The 13482-nt window shown below is 50.4% G+C and overlaps 5 protein-coding genes across 5 annotated transcripts; 2 read left to right on the forward strand and 3 right to left on the reverse strand.

The window, feature by feature from the left end:
• The first annotated feature begins 1207 nt into the window (after nucleotides 1–1207).
• BU26DRAFT_447019 (kinase-like protein) lies at nucleotides 1208–2551 on the forward strand. The gene is made up of 2 exons (XM_033824643.1): nucleotides 1208–2132; nucleotides 2178–2551. Exons 1-2 carry the CDS (start codon nucleotides 1357–1359, stop codon nucleotides 2311–2313), a joined length of 912 nt encoding a protein of 303 aa, XP_033689237.1. The 5' UTR covers nucleotides 1208–1356; the 3' UTR covers nucleotides 2314–2551.
• Nucleotides 2384–3107, reverse strand: BU26DRAFT_135092 (uncharacterized protein). The gene is made up of 3 exons (XM_033819733.1): nucleotides 2738–3107; nucleotides 2583–2676; nucleotides 2384–2533 (listed from the first exon to the last, which is right to left on the reverse strand). Exon 1 carries the CDS (start codon nucleotides 3062–3064, stop codon nucleotides 2744–2746), a length of 321 nt encoding a protein of 106 aa, XP_033689238.1. The 5' UTR covers nucleotides 3065–3107; the 3' UTR covers nucleotides 2384–2533; nucleotides 2583–2676; nucleotides 2738–2743.
• A 45-nt stretch (nucleotides 3108–3152) lies between these two features.
• BU26DRAFT_135101 (uncharacterized protein) lies at nucleotides 3153–4110 on the reverse strand. The gene has a single exon (XM_033819735.1). It carries the CDS (start codon nucleotides 3997–3999, stop codon nucleotides 3520–3522), a length of 480 nt encoding a protein of 159 aa, XP_033689239.1. The 5' UTR covers nucleotides 4000–4110; the 3' UTR covers nucleotides 3153–3519.
• Nucleotides 4111–8950: 4840 nt separating this feature from the next.
• On the forward strand, nucleotides 8951–9394 carry BU26DRAFT_558942 (uncharacterized protein; the record flags this gene model as incomplete). Its single annotated transcript, XM_033832626.1, has 1 exon — nucleotides 8951–9394. The coding sequence occupies one exon, from the start codon at nucleotides 8951–8953 to the stop codon at nucleotides 9392–9394; it is 444 nt and encodes a 147-aa protein (XP_033689240.1).
• A 747-nt stretch (nucleotides 9395–10141) lies between these two features.
• BU26DRAFT_600016 (P-loop containing nucleoside triphosphate hydrolase protein) lies at nucleotides 10142–12956 on the reverse strand. The gene is made up of 5 exons (XM_033835140.1): nucleotides 11554–12956; nucleotides 11293–11488; nucleotides 10902–11240; nucleotides 10707–10841; nucleotides 10142–10650 (listed from the first exon to the last, which is right to left on the reverse strand). The coding sequence occupies exons 1-5, from the start codon at nucleotides 12760–12762 to the stop codon at nucleotides 10298–10300; spliced, it is 2232 nt and encodes a 743-aa protein (XP_033689241.1). The 5' UTR covers nucleotides 12763–12956; the 3' UTR covers nucleotides 10142–10297.
• Nucleotides 12957–13482: the final 526 nt, after the last annotated feature.

Raw genomic sequence — 13482 nt, forward strand, 5'->3', positions numbered from 1 at the left:
TAAAGTTATAATTAACTCTAATTTAGAGAAAAATTACGTAGTATCTTAATTTATTACTAACTTATATTATTAAGTTACTTAATTAGCTTAAGAAAGATAATAAGCTAATAGTGTATTAGCTAGTACTTATAAAGTCTAAAGTTACCTAGCTTTAAGTAGCTAATATATAGAAAAAGAAGCGTAATTTACATAAAAGAAAGTAGATTTAGAAAGAGAATACTCTTATAATTAAAGCTAGCTTATAGCTAGTTACTTAAAGAGAGGCTACGAATTAGAATAAGAGTAAGAAGTAGCGTAAAGAGGTAGTAGCACGTAATAGCTAGCTAGCTTAGCAACGCTATAGATACTATAGTAAGCTAGAGTATAATACGTAAACGTGCTAGATAGTTAAAGATAATATAGATAAGTTAAATAGCTTATCTAGATTTATCTTAAGTAGCTTAAAGTTAGAGTAATCTAACTAAAATAGTAGCTTTTTAGTAGAGGCTTAGTAAAAGTAACTAGCTTACTTATATAACTAGCTTACTTATAAAGTACGTTAGCTTTTTAATTACATAATATATTTTAGTATAACTTTTTTATAAGGTGTAATATACTATAGAGAATATATATTTAAATTTTTATAGAAAAATATTAAGGTTTCGCTTAGTTATTTAAGAAAAACAAGTTAGTTTTCGTTAATTTTTCTTGCTAAGAAATCGTGGGCGGTTCGCTTGTATAGGCGGTTCGCTTGTAAAGTACGTTAGCTTATCTTTAGAGTTAGAGTAATCTAAATAAGATAGTAGCATTTAGTAAGGGCTTAGCATTTTTAGGGGGTTTAGTAGTGTAGGGGGTTCGCTGATAAAGTACGTTATTGCAGAACATAGTAGCTTTCTCAGGCTAATTTTGCGCCAGCAGGGGGTTAGTGCCAGGAGACGGTGACTTGCTCTATTAGCGGCATTATCTGCGCACGTTAGCATCCTTCGAAGCATGACGCTCAACCAGCATCCCCGTCTCTGCACGCGGGGAGGCATCTACTCACAACCCGTACTGTCGCAGGTGCCAGCGAAGCGAGGTGCCGGAGAGCTGGCCGAGGAGGTCTTGCGTGAGAATCTGCCATTCGAACGCCAACGTGCAATGCGGCTGTAAGAGGTTGGCGTCTGGTCGTCTTCATACAGACACGGCGAGGCGGGGGAGGCGGGGGATGGAGGCGGAGAACGGCGCGGCGATCGAATGAGTCACGCGCACGGACCAGGTCTCCCCGTACGCTCGCCACGAAACGTCAACCGCGCTTCATTCCACACATATTCCACTATCCGCTACCACTCCTCACAGCAGGTCAAGCACAGCCGTGTCCAAAGATGATCTCATAAAACTATGGCTTTCCGATACGACACGGCTACCAACGATGAAATTGTCCAACATTGTTTACGTTCCAATCCGGACCGAAACGTAATCAGCGAACTTGAAGGAGGACTTTCAATCATCAGGGTTTCAGAAGATGCCGTTGTGAAGTGCGGATTAGGCATCACCGCAAACGAGGCCCGAAACCAACAGCGCGCATATGAGATGATCGATCCCGCAATTATACGAATTCCACGGGTCTATCGCGCCTTTGCCCATGGGCACAATGGGTATATTGTCATGGAATACGTCAACGGCCAACCGCTATCCTCAGCTGAAGATCCCAACACCTACTTGGCGGCAATGGTAAAGGTTCTGAATTATTTCGAACAAGTACAACATGACAAGCCAGGACCTTTCGGTGGAGGGCTTGCGTATGGCCAGCTTTGGTTGGACTATGAGTCAATCGCACCCGCAACTATATCAGACATCGAGGAGTACTACAACAAAAGGCAGTTAAAAGAATTACCAAATCTTCAACTGAAGGATTATCCGCTAGTCTTCTGTCATCTCGATATCGCCCCTCGAAATATTCTGGTGCTAGAGGATGGGTCTCTTTGCCTTATTGACTGGGCCTCCGCTGGGTTCTACCCTAGACTGTTCGAGAGGTGTGCTTTACGGCTCGGTATAAAAAATGAGGGTGACTGGAATGCCAAACTCCTTGAGCTATTGGATGTGCTTGATAAGGGCGAAAAGTCTCAAGCGGAGTTGTTAGAACAAGCTTACTATCTCGGGCAGAAATACATTTAGTAAGTACATTGCTGCTAGTAGCGATAAAATGCTGATGAGGCCAGCCGAATAAATAAAGCAAAGCAAAAACTTCCGCCAGGAATGACGGCCCCAGAGAAGAGGAAAAGAAGGAAGCAAGAAGGCAAGAGAAAGTCCGCCCCGAATCAACCTTGCGAAGAAACCCCTCCATCCTTGTCGTAACAACCTCTCCTACTCGACGTCGTCGTCCTCCTCATCCTCGCCATACCAATCCTCGTACCAATCCGCATAGTCCTGAAACTCACCCTGAAGAATGTTGTTCGGTCTCTCCGCCCCTGTACGAGAATACCACTTCGTGAAAACATTCCAAACATGATTTGGGACATGTTCATGCAGCCTAAATCTATCTGGGTTTGATGTCATTAAGCGCAAGAGGTAGTAGCTAGATTAAGTCAGCAACAAGTTAAAATGTCCAAATAGTGTGGTCATACTTCCAATAGTGACATCCAGAGCCACCAGCTGAGAATAGATATTGGTGAAGCTTCCAATCATATCGTATAGCACGATAAAGAGTCCAGACCTGGGCTGGAGTGGCGAGTTGGTAGTCAAAAGTTTTGATCTGCGACAATGATTGCTGATAGCTCACTAGTTTCTAGACGAGTTTGCCCCTTCTGTCGCCCGGATCAGTTCTCATGTCGACTTGGACTGCACCACCTTCCTGCAGGAGCAGAAGTATAGTAATATGGTTGTCGCTGTGGGGGGAGTTTGGCCATGGCCCAGTAGTATGAATGGCGACCCGGATCGTTTGGAACTTCGAGGGATTGTCTCTGAAAGTGGCTATGTTTTCGTCGCCGTCAAGCGCAACGGTATGGGTGATGGTGGTAGATGTGGTGCTCGCACCTGAGGCAGTTGCAGTGGGCGAATTCGCAGTTTGGGCATTTGAAGCCGGGGTGTAAGTGTAGGTAGGCTGCATGGTTACGGCTTCAAAGGTTGTACATGTCTTTAAAAGAATGAAGCTCGTCCAGAATTGTAAGTGAGCTAAAAAGAAAGCCGTATTAATAGTGCTTTACGAGCCCCATAAATAAATCATCTCGAATGCTGCATCCTTGATAGTGGATGCCTGGAGCTACCCCGCCAATGCATGTCTGGCTAGAACTTGTCTCGTCACTTGCCTACCGAGGGGAGAGACGTCTGTCACTCTCTCCCCATGCCGGGCGGTGAGCGACAGCAGCACGCACTGTGTCTTGTTCAGGAACAGGAAGGAGTTGTGAGCTTCGGCGCCGTCGTGGATATCTCTCGCCGTTTTCGGGGTGTTGAAATTAGGCACGTCAATCTCGGCGCGGCATATGTTTCTTCCGAAGCTCTACCGTTCTCGTGAAGCGCACCACACCACGTCTCAACGTTAATCCCTCCATCACCCACGCTCTTCTATCTCGTGAATGCCCTTCCACCGCGATTATGTTCGTAATTATAGCTGGTCGGCACGCTCCCTCTTCGCCGACGCCACCGGACCGCGAGCGCAGCCCCGAGCTCAGAAGCCCCTCTCCGGTGCCGCAGTACAACAAGGCGTGACGAGCGAGCGATCCATCGGAGCATCCGCAATACGATGATGGCAGTGGCCCATGTCAAGTCTGCGATAATTGAAGATGATGAGCCGCCCATCTCGGCGTCTTCAGCAGGGGCTTGGCAATGAATGGGACGTGCGAGAGCTATCACATTGTTAGACCGCCTTCGGGCAACGGCGGGGACGGAAGAAACAAGGCTCACCTCTAGCCTACCGAGAGTGCTGGCAGGTATTAGGTAGGGCTGCGAGGATCCCACGCTGCTCAACGCTAATGTCTTGAACCTGCAGGCATCTGCGAGCGGGACCGATTCGACCGCAAAGGATGCATCATCGTAACCAGGCATCGACACACCATCGTCCCCTTGGAGGCAATACCATCGGCGCTATGGAGCGTGTATCATCAAGCTTGCTGGGTTCTACGACGGCATAGTCAGCTATAGTAAGTGTTCTGCGCCACCCTTCGTCGGTGATTCCGAAGTTTCGTACGCATCAGCTGACTTGGCATGTCGTAGGGAGCTTGACACTTCCTCCGCACCCGTTACACCCCCCCAGGCGCAGCCAGCGCTCCCCGATACGCACGACGCCTCATCAGCATGGCACACCTGGCATGCTCTTCCCTCCAAGCGGTTCGAGAGCTCCAACATGGTCATTCGGATATGATACCATCGAAGTGGCACTCGCGACGGTTGACAAAAATGCCTCGGCGGTCTGGTTGTCTTCTCTGTGCAGATAGGCTAGGCGGTCCTTGACGGGGCCACAACATTCAAAATCTGAACGCGAAAGGGGCGGTCGCCATTACGAATTGCATGACACAGTACCGTTGGGCTGTGACCAACACCCCAATCACCGGGAACATCAGGATCTCGCCGGCGGCTCTAAGCTTTCCTATGTCTCTGCCGGCCGCCGAGGTAGTGTTGAGCAATGAAGGACACTGGCACAAACAAAGAGTCCCTCGGAAGCTGAGATGTGTCGAGCCAGTCCTCTTTTCGCTAAACCAGAAGCAGCTTTGTGGTCGGGCCACACGCCGACTAGCGAACCAGATCAATCCGCCAGTGCCTCAACAATTAGACCCTCCTCCTCCAGGAGCATCCCCTCCGGTTCATCCGAGTAATGCGGAGGGTGCCGACGCCGCGGTAATCGAGGTGACATCAAGATTAGCTCTCGCGGAAGAAGGTATGTCTCACAAAGGACACGAGGCTATTGCGGACAACAGGGAGTCATGTGCGGGTGTGCAGATGTGTGCAGCGGAGTCAACACAGTGGTTTCACCCTGTATACACCACATGCGAGGAAGCAGAATACATAATCGTGGGGTTTGCCTACATGAGTAGGCCGCGGTTCGCCAAATAATTCTATAATCGAAGTTCGAAGCAATCCCGCTGCATTCCTACTTTTGACCTTCCCTCTCGTCTCTACTTCACTTCACGATCAATGCGCGATGTCTATGGGAAACCCGGTTTAAACTGACAGATCCTCAATTCTCCAAGTTTTCTACCGCCAAGTAATACTTCGGGTGTCTTTCAATACCAGCGCGAACACCGACGAAATTCGAGATGGCTTCATCTATCTTCGTACCGTAGCCCGAGTGAGAAGTCCTGACGAACTAGAGTAATAGACACCTAGGGTTTTCTCAAGGAGAGGCTGTTTGGACATCTGCAGCGGGTAAGTACTTGAATTATTGGCGGCTTCTCTACATCTACCCTGCTAATCCCATTCCAGACACGGCACGCTCTTACACCGTTTTACGACGTACATTTTCCAAGAGATAATATCTACAACGAACAAATCCCACTTCTCCACCAACGCCTCCGATTCGACCTTTGCCAAGATCCTTGATGCGCCGGAGGATTTGATATATTCCCGGTTTCCTCCGCTACCATTGAGAAACCGCGCCTGACTACGAAGTAATCATCTCGAACCCTATCTATAGACCTTTACAGGTCTGGGACGCTTTCGCCCTTGGAGACCTCGTGGGTCGGCTTGAGCGTACCGCCGTCGCCCAAGGATATCGCGCGCCCGCGGAGGAAACCCTAAAACTTCTGGATTGTCTGCCATGATATCAACACGTCATCATGGATGGATTTTCTGGGTGGGATATGGTCGATCGTTTCTGGATGAAGACAATGCTGGGGCCGCATGATCCGCGAACGAGATCTATTTTTCGTCGCACTTATTACGGCCCGATTCCAGGAAGATCTTGCCCCGTACCGACTGCGGACCCTTTTCAAAGTCTCGCAGGCTAAAGTCGCAGGTCACAATACATAATATCGCGACATGAGCCTAGAGGCAATATTAGCATTATTGTATGCCGCAAGGACACCCCAAGATTCCTTCTAATTCGAGTTATAGCTTCATCAAACCCGGTTCACTATCGCCTTCCACAACAATACGCTCTGGCAGGATCTTCGATGCTCAGCACATACATTTGCCAACACGGTCCTTGCGATACTCGGGTCTCTAAGCGCTCCGCCAACACCAAGCCTCACCTCTTCTCCCTCGACCTTAGTGTCTCGCTCCACTCCACGTTCGCTTTAATACATCTTCTACGGAAGCGGAGAAAAGGCCGACTTCAGCGACGGAAACGTAACGTCCTCGCCACCTTTGACAGCTGGCTTGGAAATGTAGATCGAAGAGAACCAAGACAAAACAGGCATCGCCCAGCATAAGCACCATGTCCTCGCCGTTTTGGTTACACTGCCTTCCGAACTGATGTGAAGGGGAAGTAGTCCGATACGAATATCAAGACCGAGATATTCCCTCGCGGTGGAGCCCATCGCCCAGAGCTTCCTCCCGCTGCTCCACGTTCTCTAGTAATCCCCATTCGCCCCTTACACGCCACGAATTCAAACTCCCCTTCTTTCGATCTCTTTTTGTTCTTTCTCTTCTCTAAAGAGCACTCCTCCGTTACCCTATCCTCCTACTTTCGGCCCGCCTACAGGATCCTTCGATCACTCCACTTACCAACCCGACATCTCTTCTCTCAACACGACTAGAGAATAATGGTAAACGAAAGAATCGAGATGCATTTCTGAGCCTCTCGTAGCAGTCCTACGAACGAAGCCATGTAACACCGAGGATGCAATTATACATAACTCTATTTCTGACGATTCTCCGCTGCAAAAAGAACTATTAGCCGCAAGACGTCGATCCGCACACCAACGGTAAGTGAATCCCTTCTAAAACAAGAGTTCTACGCATACTCACTTAGTTTCTAGAGTTTCCCATGTTTGCATGAGGGCACAGCATCACATGATAATGGAGATTTGGAGCGGCGGACCATCTCATCCGCACGATTGCCACATCTAAGGACCCTCCACTAATCACGGTGGAGTAGACGCCACCAGCTATGAAGTCGCAGCTGATGGAGGACTAGAGAACTTTGCTGTCGCTGAACGGTTGTACAAAGTAGGATGAGGGGCAAGCAGGGAATTGCGGGGACTCGTGCAGCGCAGGTAAGGGCAACAAGGTAGGAAAGGTGGCGGAGGTTGAGGATGAGGTATGCAAAGTGGCATCAGGGAGGGGCAAGTGAACTGGAGATGAGCGCTTGCGGAAGGGTCTACGGATGTAAGGTTAGGAAGTCTAGAATAAGCGGACGGGACGCCATTCAAGGAGAGAGGAAGAGGCACTCGGCGTTTGCCCCAGGTTCAAGGGTCGACCAGGCACCGACGAATGTAGAAGCTTGTTGCGATGAGTGAGTGGAAGACGGTGTGATGGAGTAGGAGCACCCAGAATTTGGAGCGGTCGCTAAAGAGGGGAGTACGGGAGGGGAGGGTAGTTACGATGAGTGAGTGGAAAATGGCGCGAAAGAGAAGGAGCACCCATCGTTTGGAGCGGTCACCGAGAAGGGAGCGAGGGAGTGGAAGGCCATTTAATGGCAGGAGAAGGAAGCACTCGGATACCGAAGCCGTCCCCAAGAAGAACGGCGGGCATTCTATGGGCGAGGAGGGTTCGCTGCGACGAGTAAGCGGAAGACGGCCTGAAGGAGAAGGAAGCACCCAGCGTCCGTAGCGGTCATCGAGAAGGACGATTTCGACGTGGGGAGAGATCAGCTGGGATAGAGGAGTAAGCGAAAGACCGTTCAATGAAAGGGAAGGAATGGCTCAGCTTTCGAGATACCCATCGAGAAGAACGGCGGGGTTTCGATGGGTGGGAAGAGTCCGCTGCGATGAGTGAGCAAAAGGCCATTTTGATGGAGGTTTGAAGTCAATGTTTTCGGCTACAAAGATTCGGACTCAGCCAACTACTTCTCCACCTCCTCCTTACCGGCCTCCTCCCAATCCTTAAGCTGTTCCTTAGTATGCTCTCGTAATCGGGCTTCTTTGTAGTCGTCGCCAATGTCCCCCGATCTTTGCCCGCTCGGCTCCCTTTCCCCGCGCAAAATGTCTTCTCGGTTGGCTTACGGCCCAACGGGCAGCTTCCTGTCCTTGGTTATAACAGACTAAACATTTATGCAGCAACGAGTACGAGGATCGCGGAAAATAGGCGCCACTTGACCATTGTAGCGCATTGCGAACCCGCTAGTTTCTCATTATTCGCGAGCATAGAGGTGTTATCGCTGTAGGCGGAGAACGATGCAATCTAGTCGTGCTGGGTGATTTCGGAGGCGTCGTGGAGAGATGAGCGCAGACAAAATTATTTGAGGAAGCTTAGGCTTCATACCTGCTCTTATTGCTTGCTAGCAGGGGTGCTGTTTATAATTTTCTCCTCAACCTTGGAACAGGCCAGTCACAGCATGTAGGCTAACTCCTTACCGGCCAGTTCGGTGCACGAAGAGCGACGGGAACTGGAATTCAATCTTTCTGCCTTGGGGTGTTCCTGATTGTGTGAGTCGGAGGCCTTTTTAGACCGGGGCGTGGTGCGCACGAGGTTGTTTTCCCAATACGGTATAATAATCGCCCCCGTGTGATACAAGCTAGCTGCCTCCATTGTCGAGTGGCTCGTATTGCAGAAATGAACATAAATATCCGGCTCGGTTAAATCCTCCAGGATCCAGTGACAGGGGCCGAAAAATTCAGCATCGCAGTTACCTGGGCGAATCGTTTCAGCCCCTGTCTCAAACCTTTTATGCCATGTCATCTGAGTCGCAGATCTGCGTTGAGAGCTATAAAGTACCGTCCTTCGATGTTTCGTACGGATTCCGCTACCTATTCTCACGACTCTCGCGTTTACAAATAACTCTCATTATTGAGGCATGTGGTCAGCCAAACCGCTCTTCTCCCTACATGGACGAATTCGGCTCTCGTCTAAGATGTGGTTCATTAATAAACCCACGTATCACCTGATACTACTTCTCCTCATGCTATCGTCCCCTGGAAATGCCTATCTGAATGGCCAATTCCGTGATCCCTATAATAATCCTCCTTTCGACACACATGATTTCTACCAAGCTATGAAGACGAATTGTTCCGAGCAATACAAGAGCGTCATGGCAAATCCTCGTGTCGGTGGCTACTTCCTCGTTAGCTGTTTGATCGAAAACATTCCAGAAGGGGTAAAACTCCAAATGTCAATCGTCTCGATCATCTTGGGTCTATTACCCATGGCATTACAATTTGTCGGACCAAAGGTGGCCGATGTGTCGATCCTAGCAACGCATCGTCCAGTTCTCACGCTATTGGTGTGCATCGGAGCGCCAACGGTAACTCTCAGCCACGAAAGTACGGGATTGGAACCATCCGCGACCGAGACCGACGATTTTGACGGACTATGGCCACAGAGCCCCGAAAAAACGACCGGGTAGACCAAAGCAATCATCTCGACAGCGGAATATGTTCTGGTCTGGGGAGCAGCTGTGAATGCTGTCAATCAAGCCTACCACCTGACCTTCTCCGCAGTTGTATTCATCAGCACATTGATGGGCACCTTCGGCGGGACACTCGAGGCCTTCTCCCCACTCCTTTGGAATTTTTTCCCGCTTATAATCCATGGATTCGGGGTATCGGCCTTGCTATTGTGTAGCGAGAACGGGGAAGCTCCTCAACAATCAACATCTACCTCGTTTGCTGCGGTACTCAAGAGTATGAAACGCAGAGCCTTGCGGGAACTTACGCCTTGCGCATATGCCACGGATCTAGACGCACGACTTGCTTGGCCGAAATTCAAACATAGTTATGTTCTACTGTTTTTGAACTGGTCGATCAAGATTGGAGCTTACGTACATATGCTTTTCGGAACGATTATCCTGTCCAGTGTCATATTCGTTCCCTTGTGGACTTCTGTTGAGATTGTCGGCAGGTTCCTCGGCGGTGCTCTTCTCTGCCGAATCGTGGTAGCATTCGAGATGTATGGGTTGCAAATCGTGTCAAAGCCGTAACGCGCTCTGGAATGGGGAGGTCTGGCGTGTCACACGTATACACTTCGAGCGGGTCGTCGCGGCAGGACCGCGCCGCCTAATCTTGTCGCCCATGGCTCCGAATCCAAAGAGCAAGCGGCGCTCTGGTATAGCGGTTTTTGGAGAGAAGGAATATTGAATTGGCTCTAAGAGCACCCCGCCCCCTAGGTAGTAGTGTTAGTTCGCGCTGTCGGTTACTTCCTGCTTATCCGCTACTATTAACGAACCGTCTTCTCTTTCAGAACCCATCCCCTTGGAAGGCCTTCTTGCTTCACGCCAATCCTAGAGCAAACTCCCACCCTCAGCAAAACCCTAACGTATGCCCTCCTCCCGGGCCCAATCCGCATCGGAATACACGTTGTTAAGGTACTCGTCAAACTCCTGGACAACCCCAATCGTCTGCATAATGTGCCGGGTCCTAAAGACCTGCCCATGGTAGAAGGCTAGCCGCCGCGCCGTGCGGATCGCGTTGCCTATTTGCCTACCGTTGAGCTTGTGCCGGCTCAACTCGTCGATATGGATGCGGATGTCCCTCTTCCCGTCACCCTCCTCCGTGAGCTCTTCGACGAAGTCCTGCCAGAGCTGTCGGCGCTCAACAGTCCCGAGCGAGGGAAAGTGGATGGCTAGTTGGACATGGGACTTCAGCGATTCGTCGAAGGTGCCCACTGACGGTGGAGAGTTAGCCCTGGCATTCTGCACAGTCCCGTGTCCGGAGACCCACCTCTGTTAGACGTAAGGATGAGGATGCCCTCGTAGTACTCCATGGCCCTGAGAATGACGGAGACGACGGCATTGCGCTGGAGGTCTGCGATGGACCGCTCCTCCAGGAAAACGTCGCTCTCGTCCAGTAGCACCGCTTAGAATTGAAGGAAAAGAGTCAGGAAGTCACTCGAACAACTAGAGAAGGGAAAAATACCTGCTCCCCAAATATTCCCTAGGTAGAAAACCGACTCCAAATATTTCTCCACATCCGACGGATCGGTCCCAATATCGCCGGACGTGAGCCGATAAAGCGGCACCTCCGCCAACTCCGCCACGCTCTCGGCTGTGAGCGTCTTGCCTGTTCCAGGTCCGCCGTGGAGCAGGATAATTAGCCCCCTGTCCTTGCCCTTGACCCTATCGGTTGACATCGCGCTCTGGGCATGCGTTTTGAATAACGCGGCGATGATATCTTTCTTGTCGGCGCTGAGGACCAGTCGATCGAAGGCCTTCTTGTTCCAGATCACGGCACATATGTGCTCGACCGCAAGTCTCCCTGAGGGGGTGTTAGTGAGCCGTGAAGACAAAAGAGGATGGCCATGACGCACTCCATTTCTTGTCGTGAAAGCCAAAACCGGGGATTGTTGGAGGAAGAAGGAGGCTGAAATGGCCAGGTGGAGGGACATCCATCTCCATAACTTCTAGGTCGAGGTACTCCCGGGCGGCGTTCGCACCGCCGGAGTCGTCTTCCCCGCCATGGAGCTGCCGATACATATTCGTGTCAACCATGTAGCGACCATTGGCCTGTCCCTGAGATTAGATTCCGTTCTTCAAGCGTAGTATAAAGCAAAACAATGGCTAGACCATACCACCTGGAACTCGGACGTCTGCTCGCTTGCGTCGTAGCCCACAAAGCGCCGCTTTCGACAGCTCCAGAAGATCTCGCCTCGCCTCCTCAGCCTGGCTTCCATTCCCGTCCGGTCGAGTCGCAGCGGGTACAATGCGAGGGATGAGATAGGAATCCTATCGGGCACGGAATCACCCTGAGGCCACTGGAGAGTGACTTTCTTCGTGCTCTTGGCGAAGCGGCCGTCGAACACCCACGCCTCGCAGTCGAGCTTGATAGGATGCGAACCAGACAGAGGGCAGTGCTTCGCCACCATCGCAATGGGATGCCCGTCCTGGACCTTCACCACCACCTCGCTGGGGCCGAAGAGCTTGTGGAGGTGGCCCTTCGTCACGTAGCCTTCTTCAAAGATCCTGTCTGCTTCGTCGTATTCGCGTCGGAACTGGCTGTCCAGATACTCGAGCAGGAGGTCGAGGTGCCGCTGCTGCGCTTCGGGCAGCAGCGCCCGCTTGTCCTGTAGGAGGCCGCGGATGTGATAGAAGTGTAGGTACGGCGCCAGCATGTTGTGCTCGCGTTCCCAACCAGACAGCAGTGCTTGGTTCTCGGGCTGCAACGCCTGCACTGCGCTCATCGCGTCGCGGAGGCCCTCTGAGTGGATCTCCATGTATTCTCGATCCGGCAGCGCGGGGTCGGTATCGCGGGCGAGGACGAAGAAATCCGGGAGGACTTGCCTCCCCGTGACATGCTCCGGCGCGCTGGTCCGCGCTCTCTGGAGCTCCTCCAGCACGAGGTCGTGGTATTCTACGCAGCCGTAGGACCGGTAGACGACGAAGCTGATTTCGGGGTGCTTTACGAGATATGAGGGTAGATCATAGATGCGTGAGCGCCCGCGAAGCGAGTTAGCCTTACTGTCACCTCTGTAGAGGCGCGGTGCGTCGAGGAACAATTCGCTTTCTGGGTGGCGGGAGTGGGCTGGCGAGGAGCCGGCGCAGTCGACTTGGTGGACGATGATGCAGCGCGGATCCTGAGCTGAGGCTGGATCTTCGTTGTTTGAAGGATGGCTCTCTTCCTCGTCAGCCTGATCCACGACTGGGCTTTCGTCCGCGGTCGCCTGAGCATCGGATTCGAAGTTCATGTTGAGGCAGCTGAGAAGACTGGCGCTCGTGACGACGTCGATATCGCCGTCATTGTTGTTGGTGCCAATGCTACCTAGACCAGCCCGTTCTGGCATGTTTGACGCGGTCGCTGTCGGTCAGTCCGCGCACAATTCGGGTCATTAACCTAAGATTTGCTATTCCAGAGGCATTCGGGTTTTACATTCGACACCAGGCAGTAGTGTAAGGTAGACTGAACGGCTGCCGTTGGGGTTATCTAACAAGATTGATCTGTCGTTAGCTCTGTCGAGAGTTTGCGAACTGAGGGCGGGATTGGGATAGTAAGCGAGCGGGGTAACAGGGAAAGCTTAGCTGTATTTAAGTTAGTATTTAACATACTTTATCAGCGAACGCCCCATATTACCGAACGCCCCACGATTTCTTGGCAAGGAAAATCAACAAGAATCTACGAGTTTTTCTTAAATAACTAACGTACTTTACCACCGAACGCCCCACACCACCGAACGCCCCACGATTTCTTGGCAAGGAAAATCAACGAAAATCAACAGGTTTTTCTTAAATAACTAAGCGAAACCTTAATATTTTTCTATAAAATTTTAAATATAGATAGAACTATACTATATATATCTACTATAAAAATTACACTATAATAAATTACGTAATTAAAAAGCTATACGTATTTAACTAACTTTTAAGAAAAAATCTAGTTTACTTCTAGTAATATACTTTATTATTAAATACTCTATATTATTAAACGCTTTATATTATTAAATACTTTATATTATTAAACGCTTTATATTATTAAACGCTTTATATTATTAAACGCTTTATATTAT

Source organism: Trematosphaeria pertusa, assembly GCF_010094035.1.
Source record: "Trematosphaeria pertusa strain CBS 122368 unplaced genomic scaffold BU26scaffold_2, whole genome shotgun sequence".
NCBI classification, from domain to species: Eukaryota; Fungi; Ascomycota; class Dothideomycetes; order Pleosporales; family Trematosphaeriaceae; genus Trematosphaeria; species Trematosphaeria pertusa.

Bases quoted from the DNA above. Each gene is read 5' to 3' on its own strand.
- BU26DRAFT_447019 (XM_033824643.1), top strand. From the start codon at position 1,357: ATGGCTTTCCGATACGACACGGCTACCAACGATGAAATTGTCCAACAT. The intron at 2,133-2,177 runs GTAAGTACATTG...TGATGAGGCCAG, and splicing joins CTCGGGCAGAAATACATTTA to CCGAATAAATAAAGCAAAGC.
- BU26DRAFT_135092 (XM_033819733.1), bottom strand. From the start codon at position 3,064: ATGCAGCCTACCTACACTTACACCCCGGCTTCAAATGCCCAAACTGCG.
- BU26DRAFT_135101 (XM_033819735.1), bottom strand. From the start codon at position 3,999: ATGCCTGGTTACGATGATGCATCCTTTGCGGTCGAATCGGTCCCGCTC.
- BU26DRAFT_600016 (XM_033835140.1), bottom strand. From the start codon at position 12,762: ATGCCAGAACGGGCTGGTCTAGGTAGCATTGGCACCAACAACAATGAC. The intron at 11,489-11,553 runs GTATGGTCTAGC...TCTCAGGGACAG, and splicing joins AGACGTCCGAGTTCCAGGTG to GCCAATGGTCGCTACATGGT. The intron at 10,842-10,901 runs GTATTTTTCCCT...TTCAATTCTAAG, and splicing joins AGGGAATATTTGGGGAGCAG to CGGTGCTACTGGACGAGAGC.